At 43.8% G+C, this 17,795-nt stretch overlaps 1 protein-coding gene across 2 annotated transcripts in view; it reads right to left on the bottom strand.

The window, feature by feature from the left end:
* Window positions 1-7,240: 7,240 nt before the first annotated feature.
* The window catches only part of LOC132142894 (NACHT, LRR and PYD domains-containing protein 12-like), a 31,626-nt gene continuing 21,071 nt past the window's right edge, over window positions 7,241-17,795 (bottom strand). The window contains exons 3-6 of one of the 2 annotated variants that reach the window (XM_059553088.1): window positions 16,172-16,345; window positions 15,883-16,056; window positions 9,644-9,690; window positions 7,241-8,057 (exon numbers count right to left, since the gene is read on the bottom strand). In XM_059553088.1, the coding sequence (XP_059409071.1) occupies window positions 7,471-8,057; window positions 9,644-9,690; window positions 15,883-16,056; window positions 16,172-16,345 (982 nt within the window). In that variant the 3' untranslated portion in view covers window positions 7,241-7,470. The remainder of the gene's footprint in view (window positions 8,058-9,643; window positions 9,691-15,882; window positions 16,057-16,171; window positions 16,346-17,795) is intronic. The other variant, XM_059553089.1, reaches the window with a different exon arrangement.

Below are 17,795 nucleotides of genomic sequence, written 5' to 3'. Positions count from 1 at the left end.
CACACACAGCAGTGTAGAAACAGCAGTGTCATTCTGTGCTGCATGATGGGATGGAGATTTGGACATTTCTAGTTCCATCATGAGTCACAACATTGGATTGGTTTATATGACGAATGAGACTTTAGCTATACATTAAAGCACTGAATGAAATGTGTTTACTTCTCATAAACAGTATTATATTTTCACAAACACATTTTCTTCCTCGTCCAGTGTCCCTTCAATCAAGGAGCCCTGATACAATTATCCACGAAATGAGATGTCATGGTACATAAAAAATAACATGAACATTGATACCTAATAATGTACTTTTATAATATAACTTTTTATAATGCTGTCTCAACCGTATTTAATCTTTGATAAGATTAAAAGCAGACGATGCACCATCAATTCCTGTGACTCTGTAGGTGTTTTCTCTTGAGTTGTCTCCTCTGTATTTCACACAGCTGTTGGAATTTCACTGCCACTGGTCAAAGCACACTTTACATGCAATGAGACTCTGACAGCAAACTGCAAAAACAGGATCATTCATGGGCACTAGAAATTTAAAATCAAGAAAATTACTTGTTAGTTTTTTCATAATATTTCTGGGATTTTAATCCAGAGAGAAGATATTACAGTTTAATTAACAAAATACTATCCTGGCTATCAACAAATCTTATAGAGACAAAATTATGTTGTTAACAAACCTTTGCAAATTATGCAAGCAAATGCAATTTTAAATGCTTGGTCTTGGTCCATGAATGTAATAAACGTCTGTGTGCCAGCGTCAGCTCAGATAAGCCTCTGATGGCCTGTACAACTTCTGGCAGCTCTTGGGATGTCATCTCTTCAGTTCTTTCTAAGACCTCTTGCAGCTCTTGGGACGCCAACACCAGCTCTTCAGTTCTTTCTAAGACCTCTGGCAGCTCTTGGGACGCCAACGCCATCTCTTCAGTTCTTTCTAAGACCTCTGGCAGCTCTTGGGACGCCAACACCAGCTCTTCAGTTCTTTCTGAGACCTCTGGCAGCTCTTGGGACGCCAACATCATTTCTTCAGTTCTTTCTGAGACCTCTGGCAGCTCTTGGGACGCCAACACCATCTCTTCAGTTCTTTCTGAGACCTCTGGCAGCTCTTGGGACGCCAACACCACCTCTTCAGTTCTTTCCGAGACCTCTGGCAGCTCTTGGGACGCCAACACCACCTCTTCAGTTCTTTCTGAGACCTCTGGCAGCTCTTGGGACGCCAACACCACCTCTTCAGTTCTTTCTGAGACCTCTGGCAGCTCTTGGGACGTCAACACCATACCTTCAGTTCTCACCAGCTCTTCAGTTCTTTCTGAGACCTCTGGCAGCTCTTGGGACGCCAACACCACCTCTTCAGTTCTTTCCGAGACCTCTGGCAGCTCTTGGGACGCCAACACCACCTCTTCAGTTCTTTCTGAGACCTCTGGCAGCTCTTGGGACGCCAACACCATCTCTTCAGTTCTTTCTGAGACCTCTGGCAGCTCTTGGGACGCCAACACCACCTCTTCAGTTCTTTCTGAGACCTCTGGCAGCTCTTGGGACGTCAACACCATACCTTCAGTTCTCACCAGCTCTTCAGTTCTTTCTGAGACCTCTGGCAGCTCTTGGGACGCCAACACCACCTCTTCAGTTCTTTCTGAGACCTCTGGCAGCTCTTGGGACGCCAACACCACCTCTTCAGTTCTTTCTGAGACCTCTGGCAGCTCTTGGGACGCCAACACCACCTCTTCAGTTCTTTCTGAGACCTCTGGCAGCTCTTGGGACGCCAACACCATCTCTTCAGTTCTTTCTGAGACCTCTGGCAGCTCTTGGGACTCCAACAGCACCTCTTCAGTTCTTTCTGAGACCTCTTGTCACGGCAGGGATCCAATGAGGCACGGAGATAGAACCAATTGCGAGTAAGTCTTTTATTAAGGGCAATCCAAAAGGGTAAACAGTCCAGGCAGAGGTCGATACCAAACAAAACCAAACCAAACATAAACAAACAAGGACACAAGGCAAGAGCACGACAAGATGACGGACATGAATTAACAACGACTCCGTGACACATACTAAGACAGACCGGGTTATATACACAAGGAGAGACAAGCGCTAATTGGGTGGGAAATCGTGGCCTAATAGTTAGAGAATCGGACTCCCAATCGAAAGGTTGTGAGTTCGAGTCCCGGGCCGGCAGGAATTGTGGGTGGGGGGAGTGCATGTACAGTTCTCTCTCCACCTTCAATACCACGACTTAGGTGCCCTTGAGCAAGGCATCGAACCCCCAACTGCTCCCCGGGTGCCGCAGCATAAATGGCTGCCCACTGCTCCAGGTGTGTGCTCACAGTGTGTGTGTGTGTGCATTTCGGATGGGTTAAATGCAGAGCACAAATTCTGAGTATGGGTCACCATACTTGGCTGAATGTCACTTCACTTTCACTTTCACTTTCACTTAATGGGAAACTGACAGGGTGTGATGATAGGTAATTAGTGACAGCTGGGTGCAATAATTAAGCAGGGACGTGAGGAATGTGATTAATGAAGTGAAAGACACCGTGGGAAAAGAGGACATCTAGTGGACACCCAGGGACTGACACTCTGTGTCAACAACCCAGACACTGTGACAATACCCCCCCTCTACGGAGCGGCTCCACGACAAGACACAACACAGAGACAAGGAGGGAGGCGGACAGCTGGAGGCTCAGGGGGAGGGACGGAGGGCCAGAAAAAAAAAATCATGGGGAACAGATACCAGAAGTGTAGACACAAAACAGAGAGACCAGGAGGGAGGAGGACCGGAGGAGGTTCAGGGGGAAGGACGGAGGGCCAGGATCACAGAGGGGAACAGGCAGAAAACAAGAAACACAAAACATAAGTCCAAAAGGACATCACGTGGTGCCCACCAGGGCGGAACAGAAGACCACTACAAACGTGTGATCAGTGCGGAAGCCCCCCCAGGGCGGAGCAGAAGACCACCACAACCGTGTGGTCAGGGCGGAAGCCCCCCAGGGCGGGGCAGAAGACCACCACAACCGTGTGGTCGAGGCCGGAGTCCCCCAGGGTGGAGCGGAAGACCACCACACCCCTGTGGTCAAGGCGGAAGCCCCCCAGGGCGGAGCAGAAGACAACCACAACCTTGTGGACGAGGCCAGAGTTCCCCAGGGCGGAGCAGAAGACCACCACCACCATGTGGTCAGGGCGGAAGGCCCCCAGGACGGAGCAGAAGACCACCACCCCCCTGTGGTCAAAGCGGAAGCCCTCCAGGGCAGAGCAGAAGACCACCACATCCCTGTGGTCGATGCACAAAGGATCAGAAGCCCACCACTTCCGAGCGGCCGGATCAACGGGAGGACGAGACTCTGGTAATTCCATGGTGTCTCTACTGGACTCCAGAAGATCGGTGCTGGCCTGACACTGCTCATGAAGATCAGAAGTGACTTGCCTTTGTTCATGAAGATCAGAGGTGACTTGCCTTTGTTCATGAAGATCAGAGGTGACTTGACTCAGTCCTTGAAGATCACCGGTGACTTGACTCAGTGCTTGAAGATCACCGGTGACTTGACTCAGTCCTTGAAGATCACCAGTGACTTGACTTGACTCTGAAAGGTCAAAGGTGACTTGACTTGACTCTGAAAGGTCAACGGTGACTAGCCCTGACTCTGGAGCATCAGCGGTGACTAGCCCTGACTCTGGAGGGTTAACAGTGACTAGACTTGACTCTGGAGGGTCATCTGGAACCCGACTCGACTCTGGAGGGTCATCAATGACTAGCCCTGACTCTGGAAGGTCATCGGTGACTAGCCCTGACTCTGGAAGGTCATCGGTGACTAGCCCTGACTCTGGAAGGTCATCTGTGACTAGCCCTGACTCTGGAGGGTCATCGGTGACTAGCCCTGACTCTGGAAGGTCATCGGTGATAAGCCCAGACTCTGGAGAGTTCCCTGGCACCTGACTCGACTCTGGAAGGTCATCGGTGATAAGCCCAGACTCTGGAGAGTTCCCTGGCACCTGACTCGACTCTGGAGGATCAGCGGTGACTAGCCCTGACTCTGGAGGATCAGCGGTGACTAGCCCTGACTCTGGAGGATCAGCGGTGACTAGCACCTGACTCGACTCCTGAGGTTCCACTGGCACCTGACTCGACTCCGGAGGGTCCACTGGGACTCCGGAGGGTCCACTGGCACCTGACTCGACTCCGGAGGGTCCACTGGCACCTGACTTGACTCCGGAGGGTCCACTGGCACCTGACTCGACTCCGGAGGGTCCACTGGCACCTGACTCGACTCCGGAGGGTCCACGGGCACCTGACTCGACTCCGGAGAGTCCACGGGCACCTGACTCGACTCCGTAGGGTCCACGGGCACCTGACTCGACTCCGGAGGGTCCACTGGCACCTGACTCGACTCCGGAGGGTCCACGGGCACCTGACTCGACTCCGGAGGGTCCACGGGCACCTGACTCGACTCCGGAGGGTCCACGGGCACCTGACTCGACTCTGGAGGGTCAGCTGAGACTCTCATCCTGTGCAGCGGCGCTGGGCAAGCAGCCATCTTGGGCCATGACTCTGGACAGGCGGCCATCTTGTACTGTGGTGCTGGGCTGGCAGCCATCTGGGGTTGTGGTGCTGGACTGGCGGCCATCTTGTACTGTTGCGCTGGACCGGTGGCCAATTTGGGCATTGGCGCTGGGTTAGCGGCCATCTTGTGCTGTGGCGCTAGGCTGACGGCCATCTTGGGCTGTGGCACTGAACCGTTGGCCAAAGTGGGCATTGGTGCTGGGCTGGCGGCCATCTTGTACTGTGGCACTGGACTGGTGGCCAATTTGGGCATTGGCGCTAGGTTGGCGGCCATCTTGGGCTGTGGCGCTGGAACGGTGGCCAATTTGGGCATTGGCGCTGGGTTAGCGGCCATCTTGTGCTGTGGCGCTTGGCTGGTAGCCATCCTGGGCAGTGGTGCTGGACTGGCGGCCATCTTGGGTTGTGGCGCTTGGTTGGTAGCCATCCTGGGCAGTGGTGCTGGACTGGCGGTCATCTTGGGTTGTGGCGCTTGGCTGGTTGCCATCCTGGGCAGTGGTGCTGGGCTGACGACCACCCCGCCGGAAGAGACAGAAGTGGCTGGGGCATCCCACCGAAGCCGATGCTGCAGGTAGCGCACGAATTCCCAGAATTCCAGTGTCTCTAACTGCGCCATCTCCTCCTGAGACACTGGATCATCCAGCCCGCCATTGAAATAGTCCTTGAGGGCCGCATCATTGTAGCCCATGCCCTCGGCCAGGGACCAGAACACCTGTGCCAGGGCACCCACCTCATTGCCCTCTTGGCGGAGGGCGATCAGCCGGAGATACTTAGCTCTCCGCTCCGCCATTTTGGCTGGGGAACGGGAAAAAGACATACCGCTGGATCTCAGTGTGACGGAGTCGTTCTGTCACGGCAGGGATCCAATGAGGCACGGAGATAGAACCAATTGCGAGTAAGTCTTTTATTAAGGGCAATCCAAAAGGGTAAACAGTCCAGGCAGAGGTCGATACCAAACAAAACCAAACCAAACATAAACAAACAAGGACACAAGGCAAGAGCACGACAAGATGACGGACATGAATTAACAACGACTCCGTGACACATACTAAGACAGACCGGGTTATATACACAAGGAGAGACAAGCACTAATGGGAAACTGACAGGGTGTGTTGATAGGTAATTAGTGACAGCTGGGTGCAATAATTAAGCAGGGACGTGAGGAATGTGATTAATGAAGTGAAAGACACCGTGGGAAAAGAGGACATCTAGTGGACACCCAGGGAACACAACCCAGACACTGTGACACCTCTGGCAGCTCTTGGGACGCCAACACCACCTCTTCAGTTCTTTCTAAGACCTCTGGCAGCCCTTGGGACACCAACACCATCTCTTCAGTTCATTCTAAGACCACTGGCAGCTCTTGGGACGCCCACACCATCTCTTCAGTTCTTTCTAAGACCTCTGGCAGCTCTTGGGACGCCAACACCATATCTTCAGTTCTCACCATCTCTTTAGCTCTTTCTAAGACATCTGGCAGCTCTTGGGATGTCAACACCATCTCTTCAGTTCTTTCTAAGACCTCTGGCAGCTCTTGGGATGTCAACACCATCTCTTCAGTTCTTTCTGAGACCTCTGGCAGCTCTTGGGATGTCAACACCATCTCTTCAGTTACTTCTGAGACCTCTGGCAGCTCTTGGGATGTCAACACCATCTCTTCAGTTCTTTCTGAGACCTCTGGCAGCTGACTGTCATCATCCCACTGGCTGAGGAAAGAAGTCACAATAAGCACACTATGATTTTAAATATTTAAGTCGGTTACATGTTAGTAACTAACATGCTCCAAATATCTGCTATTTTACCTTAATCTTCTCCTTTTGGATCTCATATCCAACAAACTGTTGTTTGGAGAAAAATTCAGATAATTTTAATGTGTATCATATTTTAATGTGAATTAAACCCCTTAATTTCACAAATTTTAAAAATCATATTTATATTGTTTAGGTGTATAGAACTTTTTTTTTATCAACTGGTATTACATTTTTTTGACCTGCGGTTGTTACACTATTGTTAGGGATTACATCCCACCGCTGTCACCAATGTAACAACCGCTCGAAGGTCAGGGAAGGCAGAGACCAGCACACTCAGATGGCAGTTTACACACAATTCTTTATTACTTGTTAAAACTTAACACTATCTCATAAAACATATTACCCCCCTTTTTAGCCAAACTTGGCCCACATGCAAAGCGGACGAGTTCACGTCAGGCGAAGAGGATACACAGGAAATCTTCAATTATCAGTTTATGAGTCCAGATGCAGAACAGCCAAGCTCACATCAGGTGAAGAGGATACACATGAAATCTTTATCAATTGCATCCCTCGACAGACTGTAACGCTTTGACTCGGATAACTCAGTAAGTCCATTAAAAGGAAGAGATAGAAAAGGAGGAGTTGGTGTCCCACACATTTAATGGTTGGTACACTGCAACCCGCTCTTAGCTGATTACTAGACTGAAGTGCTCTTTGAGGAGAGTAAGGAATCAGAAGCTCACTATATTTATACTATATTTTGGTGCAAGATCAGATAAAGCCTTGGACACAAAGACAGCTATCATAAAATCAATTCTAAACTTTACAGGAAGCCAATGTGTTGAATTCAGCCTCTGTGTTTCATTTTGCTGATCTCAATCACATTCATGATTATTCATACTGTCATTAGTTCACATCAGGATTCAGAAACCAGTTCAGGATCAAATGAGTCACTAATGGACTTTTATTACATTTGATGAGCAGTTTACAATAGAAATATTAAAGCACACATATTACTCTGTTTATTAAAGATTCAGAACAGTATGAGAGTCTGATCTAGAGTCATAACTTCTGTATGATGATGAAAAACTAATTAAAAATGAATAGATATGTAGTGATGTGAGATTTGATGTGTGCATGTGAACATCAGAAAGAGTCTCTCTATCATTTAATATCACACAGAGACACTGAGGAATAAGAATAAACCCCAAATCCAGCACAGAGGGGTTCAGTGAATGTGGTGTTGAGTGTGTGTAAGTGTTTGAGTGTGTGTAAGTGTTTGAGTGTGTGTGTGTGTAAGTGAGTGAGTGTGTGTGTGTCAGAGACTCTGTAGAAGGACAGAGAGCCAGCCGACACGTCCACATACACTCCTACTCTCTTACAGGATGAAGGGATGAAAGATTTACCACTGAAAATGTTGTTATTATTGTGACGGAAAGAGAAACTGTTATCAGAGCAGTACAGACTCCAGGAGTTGTCATTGGATCCAAACACACAGTCAATCCCTCCTCCTTTCCTGTTGATTCCTTTATATGACACTGATATTACAGCACCAGCACCGCTCCATTCAGTCTCCCAGTAACAGCGTCCAGTCAGACTCTCAACACTCAGAACCTGAGGAGCATCATCAAATCTCTCTGGATGATCAGGATACGGCTGAGGATCTCTCACACGTGTGATCTTCTTGTTCTCATCAGACAGAACGAGTCGAGTGTGTGCTGTGTTTGGATCCAGTGTGAGATCACAGGCATCTGAACACAAGAAGAGAGAAACATCAAGAACAACACAACACTGAAGATGTGTGTGTGTTTACAGCTTTGACTAGAGCTGTGTCTGAAACCGCTCCCTATACACTATATAGTGCACTAGATCAGCTGTCACTCATTCTGTAGTGATGTCTGAATTCTGATTGAACCACGTCATTCCTTACATTCCTCCACTACTTTTTACCCACAATTCATTCTGATTTCACACTATTTCCCACAATCCAATGCGGAGAAGCGGCGAGCTGGAAGCGAGAGCGAGTTTGAAGGAGAAATGATGTTTACATCTTTTATTATTTCGGCTTTAACGTTTATTTCACACAATTATTGATATTAAAATATGTTATGTAGGCAATAACTCAGTTTAATATTTGACGATAATTAAAAAATGTCAAATCAACGTAATATTTACAGTATTGTAATAATTACAATATAAAGTCACGTTGAGTGTTATTGCTAGTAATATTATTTTCTAAAATAAGGTAGATGTAATATAAAAGATCATATGACAATAACACCACCCCAGTGAATTTAGTTAGTGAACGAGTGAACGAGTGAGTGATTTCAGACTCAGCTTATATTTGTAAAGTCCAGAATCTCCTCACTATTCACAGATGTCTTCACTAATATAGTGAAAGCTGTGTTTCAGTGTTAAAGTGGAATGATAGCAGGCTTTCTGCCGCAGCGGGAAAAAATGTGTAGCATTTTAAAATATTTATCTGAATGTGCCAGTTAACATTTATTTTTAAACCATTATTTGAATATGGCAACATAATATCGTGCTCTACAATATTTCTATGAATTAATCTCTGACAGACTTTCAGCCAATCACTGTGTGCATAGTTAATGAGCATGCTGACATCATCCCTAGCCCCGCCCCCTTCCTCTGAGCTCAAGACTTCTCTCTGTCCCTCAGTAAAAGTTTGTCTCAGCAGCTTTGTGAACAGCTTTTAAGAGAAAACTTTTACTGTTATTTAGGAGAACTCTTAGTGCTAAGATCAAATGTTTTGTGAATACGAGCCCTGCTCAAAGATTTATAATATCTGAAACAAGTCTCTTCTGCTCAACAAGTAATATTGAGAAATATTGTTTTCTATGTGAAAATGAGTTAAAGTGTAATTTATTTCTGTGATGTGCATCTTTATTTTCAGCATCATTCCTCCAGTCTTCAGTGTCACATGTTCTTCAGAAATCAGAATAATAGGATGATTTACTGCTCTGTTATGATTATTGGTGCTCAATTGTTAATATTGGTTCTTATCAATATTGAAAAAAAAATTGTGCTTCATATTTTTGTGGAAATCATGACACATTTTATTCTTCAGGATTCTTTGTTGAACAGAAACTTTAAAAGAACAGCATTTATTTCAGATCAAATCTTCTGTAACATTATAAATGTCTTTACTCTCACTTTTGATCGATTTAGTTTGTTCTTGCTCAATTAAAGTATTAGTGTGTGAGTGTCTGTGTGTTTGTGTGTGTGTGTGTGTGTGTGTGTGTGTGTGTGTGTGTGTGTGTGTGTGTCTTTGTGTTAGTGTGTGTCTCTTTTTGAGTGTGTGTGTGTGTAGACCTACACTTTCGTGGTCCTGCTCTCATCCTCTTCTCTCCTCCATGATCCACACTAGAAACACACAAACACAGGTTCATAAGTTGACACTCATATAATCAGACTGAGTCAATAGTGTGTGTATTTGGTGTATATCTGTCCGAGCTCAGAATACAGCCAGAGAACTCCCTCATATCCCACGCTGGGACAGGAACAGTTAGAGCTGATCAGGGTTTGATGGGCTTTTTAATCTGAAATCGATTGGATCTTCTGCAGCTTTTGAAAGCGTCTGATGAGCATCGAGCGAGGGCTTGGATCTGCTGCTGAGAGAGAGACCCTTCTGAGCAGCTGTGCTTGCTGTCTGATGAGAAAAGAAAGGCTGGAAAACTGTCTGCTGGTTTGCCTGATTGAACCAGAACCAATGTGAGCTGATTTTGGGATCATAGACGAGTGACGGAGCGATTAGAGTCTCCTACAAATAAAGGCTCCTAAAGGGATTTAGCTGGAAGCTCCTGAACTGACTCTAATAAAACACTGTCATATTGACTGAATATCTGGATGCAAACACACTCTTGGCACAGTGGAGAAACACAAAACCAGTGTCTCCTGCAGCTGTACGACTGAACACACTGTGTGTGTGTGTGTGTGTCTGTGTGTGTGTGTGTGTGTACGACTGAACACACTGTGTGTGTGTGTGTGTGTGTGTGTGTACGACTGAACACACTGTGTGTGTGTGTGTGTGTGTGTACGACTGAACACACTGTGTGTGTGTGTGTGTGTGTGTGTGTGTGTACGACTGAACACACTGTGTGTGTGTGTGTGTGTGTGTGTGTGTGTGTGTGTGTGTGTGTACGACTGAACACACTGTGTGTGTGTGTGTCTGTGTGTGTGTGTGTGTGTATGACTGAACACACTGTGTGTGTGTGTGTGTGTCTGTGTGTGTGTGTGTGTGTGTGTGTGTGTGTGTGTACGACTGAACACACTGTGTGTGTGTGTGTGTGTGTGTGTGTGTGTGTGTGCGTGTGTGTGTGTGTGTGTGTGTGTGTATGACTGAACACACTGTGTGTGTGTGTGTGTGTGTGTGTACGACTGAACACACTGTGTGTGTGTGTGTGTGTGTGTGTGTGTATTACTGAACACACTGTGTGTGTGTGTGTGTGTGTGTGAGTGTGTGTGTGTGTGTGTGTGTGTGTAAGTGTGTGTGTGTGTGTGTGTGTGTGTGTGTGTATGACTGAACACACTGTGTGTGTGTGTGTGTGTGTGTGTGTGTGTGTGTGTACGACTGAACACACTGTGTGTGTGTGTGTGTGTGTGTGTACGACTGAACACACTGTCTGTGTGTGTGTGTGTGTGTGTGTGTGTGTGTGTGTGTATGACTGAACACACTGTGCACCATGAGCTCCTGAGAAACACTTGTGAGAGTGTGTGTCTGTGTGTGTGTGTGTACGACTGAACACACTGTGTGTGTGTGTGTGTGTGTGTGTGTGTGTGTGTGTGTGTGTGTACGACTGAACACACTGTGTGTGTGTGTGTGTGTGTGTGTACGACTGAACACACTGTGTGTGTGTGTGTGTGTGTGTGTGTGTGTGTGTGTGTGTACGACTGAACACACTGTGTGTGTGTGTGTGTGTGTGTGTGTGTACGACTGAACACACTGTGTGTGTGTGTGTGTGTGTGTACAACTGAACACACTGTGCACCATGAGCTCCTGAGAAACACTTGCTCTGCTAATATTACACCAGTTATGTGTATTTCTCTCATGACTAATTATGAATGAATCATTATTCTGAGCTTTGAGTTCTTCCACTGAACTAAACACATTTGTAAAATGGTCTGGCACCGTCAGTAGCTACTTTAAGCTGTTTTTTCAATCGTAAATCTCCACTTCATCAGGGCTGTGTTGTTCTCTGTAGTTGTTTTCCTCTGAACTCATGCCCTTGACGAGTGTATCTGATCATTTTACAGATTTTTGCTGTTTTCGTTCTGTTGTTAAAAGGTTTAAAATGCGTGATAGCTTCGTTCTGCTCAGTGTTGCTGTCACTGATCGTTTGGTCCTCAAGTCTTAAAGATGTGTGTAATAGTTACATACTCAAGAAAATATCTAACATTAACATACACTGAACTGAACATTTAAGTGCTGCTTTTAACAAAAAAACTGTCTGTGCGCACAAATATATCCTGAAAGATAGAGAGACGGACAAAACTACTCACATTTTAGTTGCAATTTAATTTAATTGAAAAAACAATTTAATAATTTAATAAACTGCATCCGTCTACCTTTCAGGCTGCAAAGAAACAAAATGTGATTATTTTAAAGGGGGCTTTTCTATTCTATTTAAAAAATATATATTTGACATAAAAGACCTTTACATATAGGGCACAAGAGAAAATAATAGATGAATTTATAAAAATGACTCTGTTCAAAGGTTTTTATACATTATTAAATGTTATGTTATTCCTGTGATGCAAAGCAGAATTTTCTTCATCATTACTCCAGTTTTCAGTGTCACATGATCTTTAAGAAATCTTTACAATTTATTTGACTCAAGAAATATTTCTGATTATTATCAATGTTGAAAACTATTTTACTGCTTCATATTTTGTGTGGAAATGATGATGAACTTTATTTCTCAGGATTTTTGATAAAGTTTAATGAACAGCATTTATTTGCATTTATGTTTTAATTAAAATGTATTATTTAATGCAGTGTATTAATTAAATTTGTTAATGCATTTAATAAATAAAAATCATTTAAAATATCTTCACTCACTTTTTGTCACTTTCATGCATGATGAATCAAATTATTAATTTCTCTTTCTTTTATATAATTACAGCACAACCGTTGTGTATTTTATGACAGCACTACCAATCTCAAATTCTTACCGTCATTCATAAAAAGTCACCGGGTCGAGTAACACGTTACAGCGCCATGGCTGGACTGGCCAATGGGCATACCGGGCATTTGCCCGGTGGGCCGACGTGCTTTTTGGGCCGATATCTCATACTCATACTTTTTTTATTTATTTATTTATTTTTTTAAACGGCCCATAAAATTTGTACATCGGCGGCCCATTCGTTTTGTTTTGTTTTGCTTAATTGGCGGCGCTGGGTTTGTGCCGGTGTAATGCATTGGTCAAAGTCAGTGTTAGTTTTTTTTTTTCTGACAGACCAGCCCATGAAACACGTAGATCAGCGGCCCATTGGCTCTTTTCTTGATTGACACTGGGCTGGCCCAATCACAACTTTAAACGAGTGAGCGAGCGGCAGCAGTGTCAGTGTGTATCTGTAAAAAAAGATGGAGAAGAAACGCAAGGAATGTGCAGATAAATAGCGTGAAAAAATAGAACCAAGCCCTTAAAGCAGACACTGTAAACTGTGTCAAAATATATGTTTTCTGACCTTCATCAGCTCCTGTGGCAGATGATGATAGTGAGGACGGAGGATCAGGAGAGAGATGAGAAAGTGTAGAGCCTGCGGTAAGCAGAACTACTTTCAAAACACTTAGGCCATGTCATGAGTGTAGATTATTTCCACATCTGCATAGTTGACGATTACCGCAATTCACTAGAAATTTAATAAGAGGCATTTGTAAACCATGTTTTCCGCCAAAATAAAAGCTTGATGCAGTTTGCGTCAAAATAAAAGATCATGTGCTTATCTCTTTCAAGTATAGAAATTGGTACAACTAATTAAGAAAGTTTCCTTTATTTTTTTGTGCATTTGTTTTACAAAATATGGCTATTACTGTCATTGGATTAATATTATAACTATTATTATGTATAGGTGTAATGTAAATAGACACTGTAACTAAAAGAGGTTTGAATTTTTCTTTGTTTAATTTGCACACTGAATATGGGTTGGAGCTTTTAATTTTGAACTCTCAAAGTGCACCATATTAATGAATTTAACATTAAAATGCACAAAATTTTCTCACGGGGGGGCATGCCCCCGAACACCCCTTGAAGGACCGAGGACACACCACCATAGTTTTATCAAAAAAAGCAGGACACAGAAAGGTGTAGAGAGAGCTGGAGGAAAAGGTTGAACAGAGGAGGGAGGAGAAAGAGGTTTTGCAGTGGAGGAATCTGGAGCACAGCTCAGGCTCGCTGATGACTCTAAAGACTGTTTTGGAGGGTTAGCTGACTGCAAAGAGACGTACAAAGATTAAAGCTGCACTTTGGTTATTAACTGGGAAAACTGTACATGTGCATTAATCACTTCTTGTTTCAGCCCCAAAATGTCCACTTTTTGAGGAATGGTTGCTGTGGCTGAGACAAAAGATGACGCTGGTGAGTGAGACGGATGTCTTTCTGTAGGGGCAAGCAAAGTCATCATGCTGAAAGCTTGGGTCTCATCAGCTGGACCTGATGGGGAAGGAGTAGCTTTGGGGCCAGTGGGTTGTGATGGGGATCCAAACTCATCGTCAGAAGGGAAAATGTTGGATTTAGGATATTGTAGTGACCGGGGCAAAAGCTGTCATGGAGGTCAGTTGGCTGTGTATATATATATATATATATATATATATATATATATATATATATATATATATATACACACAACATGACTTTTCATACCACTGCTATGCTGATGACACTTAACTATACTATATTAACTTAACTATATTTCCGTCCTTCGGATGAGACGTTAAACCGAGGTCCTGACTCTCTGTGATCATTAAAAATCCCATAAATTCGCCCATTGGCCTCTGACCATCATGGCCTCCTAACAATCCCCATGTCTGCTGATCGGCTTCATCACTCTGTCTCCTCTCCACCAGTAAGCTGGTGTGTGGTGGGTGTTCTGGCGCACTATGGCTGCCGTCGCATCATCCAGGTGGATGCTGTTCACTGGTGGTGGATGAGGAGATACCCCCAGACTATGTAAAGCGCTTTGAGTGCCTAGAAAAAGCGCTATATAAATGTAATGAATTATTATTATACCTCTCATTCCATCCTGATGATCCGACGGTAGCTATTCGCATCTCAGCTTGTCTAACAGACATTTCTTGCTGGATGATGGACCATCACCTTAAACTCAACCTTGCCAAGACAGAACTGCTTGTGTTTCCAGCAAACCCATCGTTTCATCACAACTTCACCATCAAGTTAGGCACATCAACCATAACTCCTTCAAAAACAGCTAGAAGCCTTGGAGTTATGATTGATGATCAGCTGACTTTCTCAGACCACATTGCTAAAACTGTCTAGTCCTTCAGAAACTGTTTTTGCTTTATTCAACATTAAGAAGATCAATCCTTTCTTTGAGAACATGCTGCACAACTCCTTGTTCAAGCTCTTGTTCTGTCCAGGCTGGACTATTGCAATGCTCTCTTGGCAGGTCTTCCAGACAGTTCTATCAAACCTTTACAATTAATCCAGAAAGCGGCAGCAAGATTAATTTTTAATGAACTGAAAAGAATACACGTCAAACCTCTGTTTATCAATTTGCACTGGCTACCAATAGCTGCTCGCATAAAATTCAAGGCATTGATGTTTGCCTACAAAACCACCACTGGCTCTGCTCCCATTTACCAAAATGTATTACTTCAGACTTATGTGTCCTCTAGAAGCTTGTGCTCTGCAAGTTAACATCACTTAATTTTGCCATCCCAAAGAAGCACAAAGTCACTTTTACAGTCTTTTAAATTAAATGTTCCCTCCTGGTGGAATGACCTCCCCAACTCAATCCGAGCAGCTGAGTCCTTAGCCATCTCCAAGAATCGACTTAAAACACATCTCTTCCATCTTGATTTCAACCTCTAACTTTAACACTAACTATTCTAATTATATTCTTTAAAAAAAAATCTCATTATCTTTCTTATCTTTTTGTATTCTATTTTCTTTTCATTTATTATACAATTATAAAAAAAGACCTCTAACACTAGCTTGCTCTATTCTTTTTCTATTCTATGTTTTCTTTTTATTTATTATATTATTTAAAAGCCCTTGCTTCATGTAGTGTGTTTAAGCTAACTGAGACTTGTTATAGCACTTGTATATCATTGCTTTTTTGTTGTTTTTGATCGCTTCCATTGTCCTCATTTGTAAGTCGCTTTGGATAAAAGCTTCTGCTAAATGAATACATGTAAATGTAATATATGAATTAGCATGTTAATTGAATTAATTATAAGAACGAGCTCCACCTGTGCTAAACTGGTTGATTAATCTGAACAAGCTCCTCCCAAATGTTGTTAATAAAACATGATTTAATGTAGATCTGCATCATTCACACACATGTTCAGTACGTCAGTATTAGTGTTTGACATACTTGAGTATCTGCAGTTTATAGTTTGGATCCTGCAGTTTGTGTTTGAGCAGCTGGACTCCTGATTGTCCTGGGTGATTGTAGCTCAGATCCAGCTCTCTCAGGTGTGAGGGGTTTGAACTCAGAGCTGAAGACAAATAACCACAGCCTTCCTCTGACACCATACAGCCAGACAACCTACAGACACACAGAGACAGAGACACAGAGACATCATCTACAGACATACACAGTCAGATCATCTACAGACACACATTTTAACTAGTTGACTGTAAATTATCTCTGTTCTTAATACCTCAGTATCTGCAGCTGACAGTTTGGACTATTCAGTCCATCAGAAATAAACTGTACACCAGAGTCCTGCAGGTCATTGTTACTCAGATCCAGCTCTCTCGGGACACAGTTTGAGGATTGTAGAGCTGAAGACAAACTCTCACAACACTGAGCAGTGAGATTACAGCCAGCAAGACTGAAAGAGACAAGAACACACACCAACAGTCAGATCATCGACCGACACCGTCACATCATCTAGAGACACACACAGTCAGATCATCTACAGACACAGTCAGATAATCTACAGACACACACAGTCAGATCATCTACAGACACACACAGATCATCTACAAACACACAGACAGATCATCTACAAACACACAGACAGATCATCTACAGACACACAGACAGATCATCTACAAACACACAGACAGATCATCTACAGACACACACAGTCAGATCATCTATAGACACACAGTCAGATCATCTACAGACACACACAGTCAGATCATCTACAGACACACACAGTCAGATCATCTACAGACACACACCGTCAGATCATCTACAGACACACAGTCAGATCATCTACAGACACACCGTCAGATCATCTACAGACACACAGTCAGATCATCTACAGACACACACAGTCAGATCATCTACACACACACACACACCGTCAGATCATCTACAGACACACACATACATATCATCTACAGACACACACGGTCAGATCATCTACAGACACACACCGTCAGATCATCTACATACACACACAGTCAGATCATCTACAGACACACAGTCAGATCATCTACAGACACACACAGACAGATCATCTACAGACACACACCGTCAGATCATCTACAGACACACACCGTCAGATCATCTACAGACACACACCGTCAGATCATCTACAGACCAGTGTTGGGCGATACGGCCATTTTTCAAATCGTCATATCGTCAGCCCGTGAGATCGACGATACACGATATTATCGTGCATGGGTGGAGCAAGAGAGAGACTCTTTGTTCTTGTAAATAATAGCAAAACTATCTGGTGTTTAAAAACGTGTGGGTGTGCGAGAGAGAGCCTATGGAATCACCAATAATCGAAAAAAAATACTTTAAAACATACTGACTGATTTAACTAACGTTAAATATAAAATATACTGTATTTAAGACAGCTAGTTCATAGCTGCTAGTTAATTCCTCGTGTTCCATCTGTTTCATTTCACAGATTTAACGAGTTATCCGAGTCAACGCATTACAACTTCAGTGACTACAAGCTCTAATCCTCTCTTGCGCGTTGAATGTGTGTGTGTGTGTGTGTGTGTGTGTGTTTGTGTGTGTGTGAAATGCAGTGCTGAAGTGAAATGGCTGGGAAGGTTCAATCAAAATAAATATAATAATAGTTATTATTATTATAATCTAATACATTAATAGGAGAATGAGCCTAATATCGAGGAAAACAAAGCCCAAATTCCCTTTATCATCCATCAAAATAAGAAAAAACAAAGAATATATTTCTGATTTGCAGCAAAAGATAATTGAGCTTCACAAATTAGTGAAGTGGCTTTAAGAAAAGAGCTAGAGAGCAGTGAAAATGGCAATTTCCACCATCAGGGCAATAATTAAGAATTTCCTATCAACAT

The sequence above is a fragment of the Carassius carassius genome, chromosome 6, assembly GCF_963082965.1.
Source record: "Carassius carassius chromosome 6, fCarCar2.1, whole genome shotgun sequence".
NCBI classification, from domain to species: domain Eukaryota; kingdom Metazoa; phylum Chordata; class Actinopteri; order Cypriniformes; family Cyprinidae; genus Carassius; species Carassius carassius.
The sequence above is the reverse complement of the archived record's forward strand: the minus strand, read 5'-3'. Positions and strand labels throughout refer to the sequence as shown.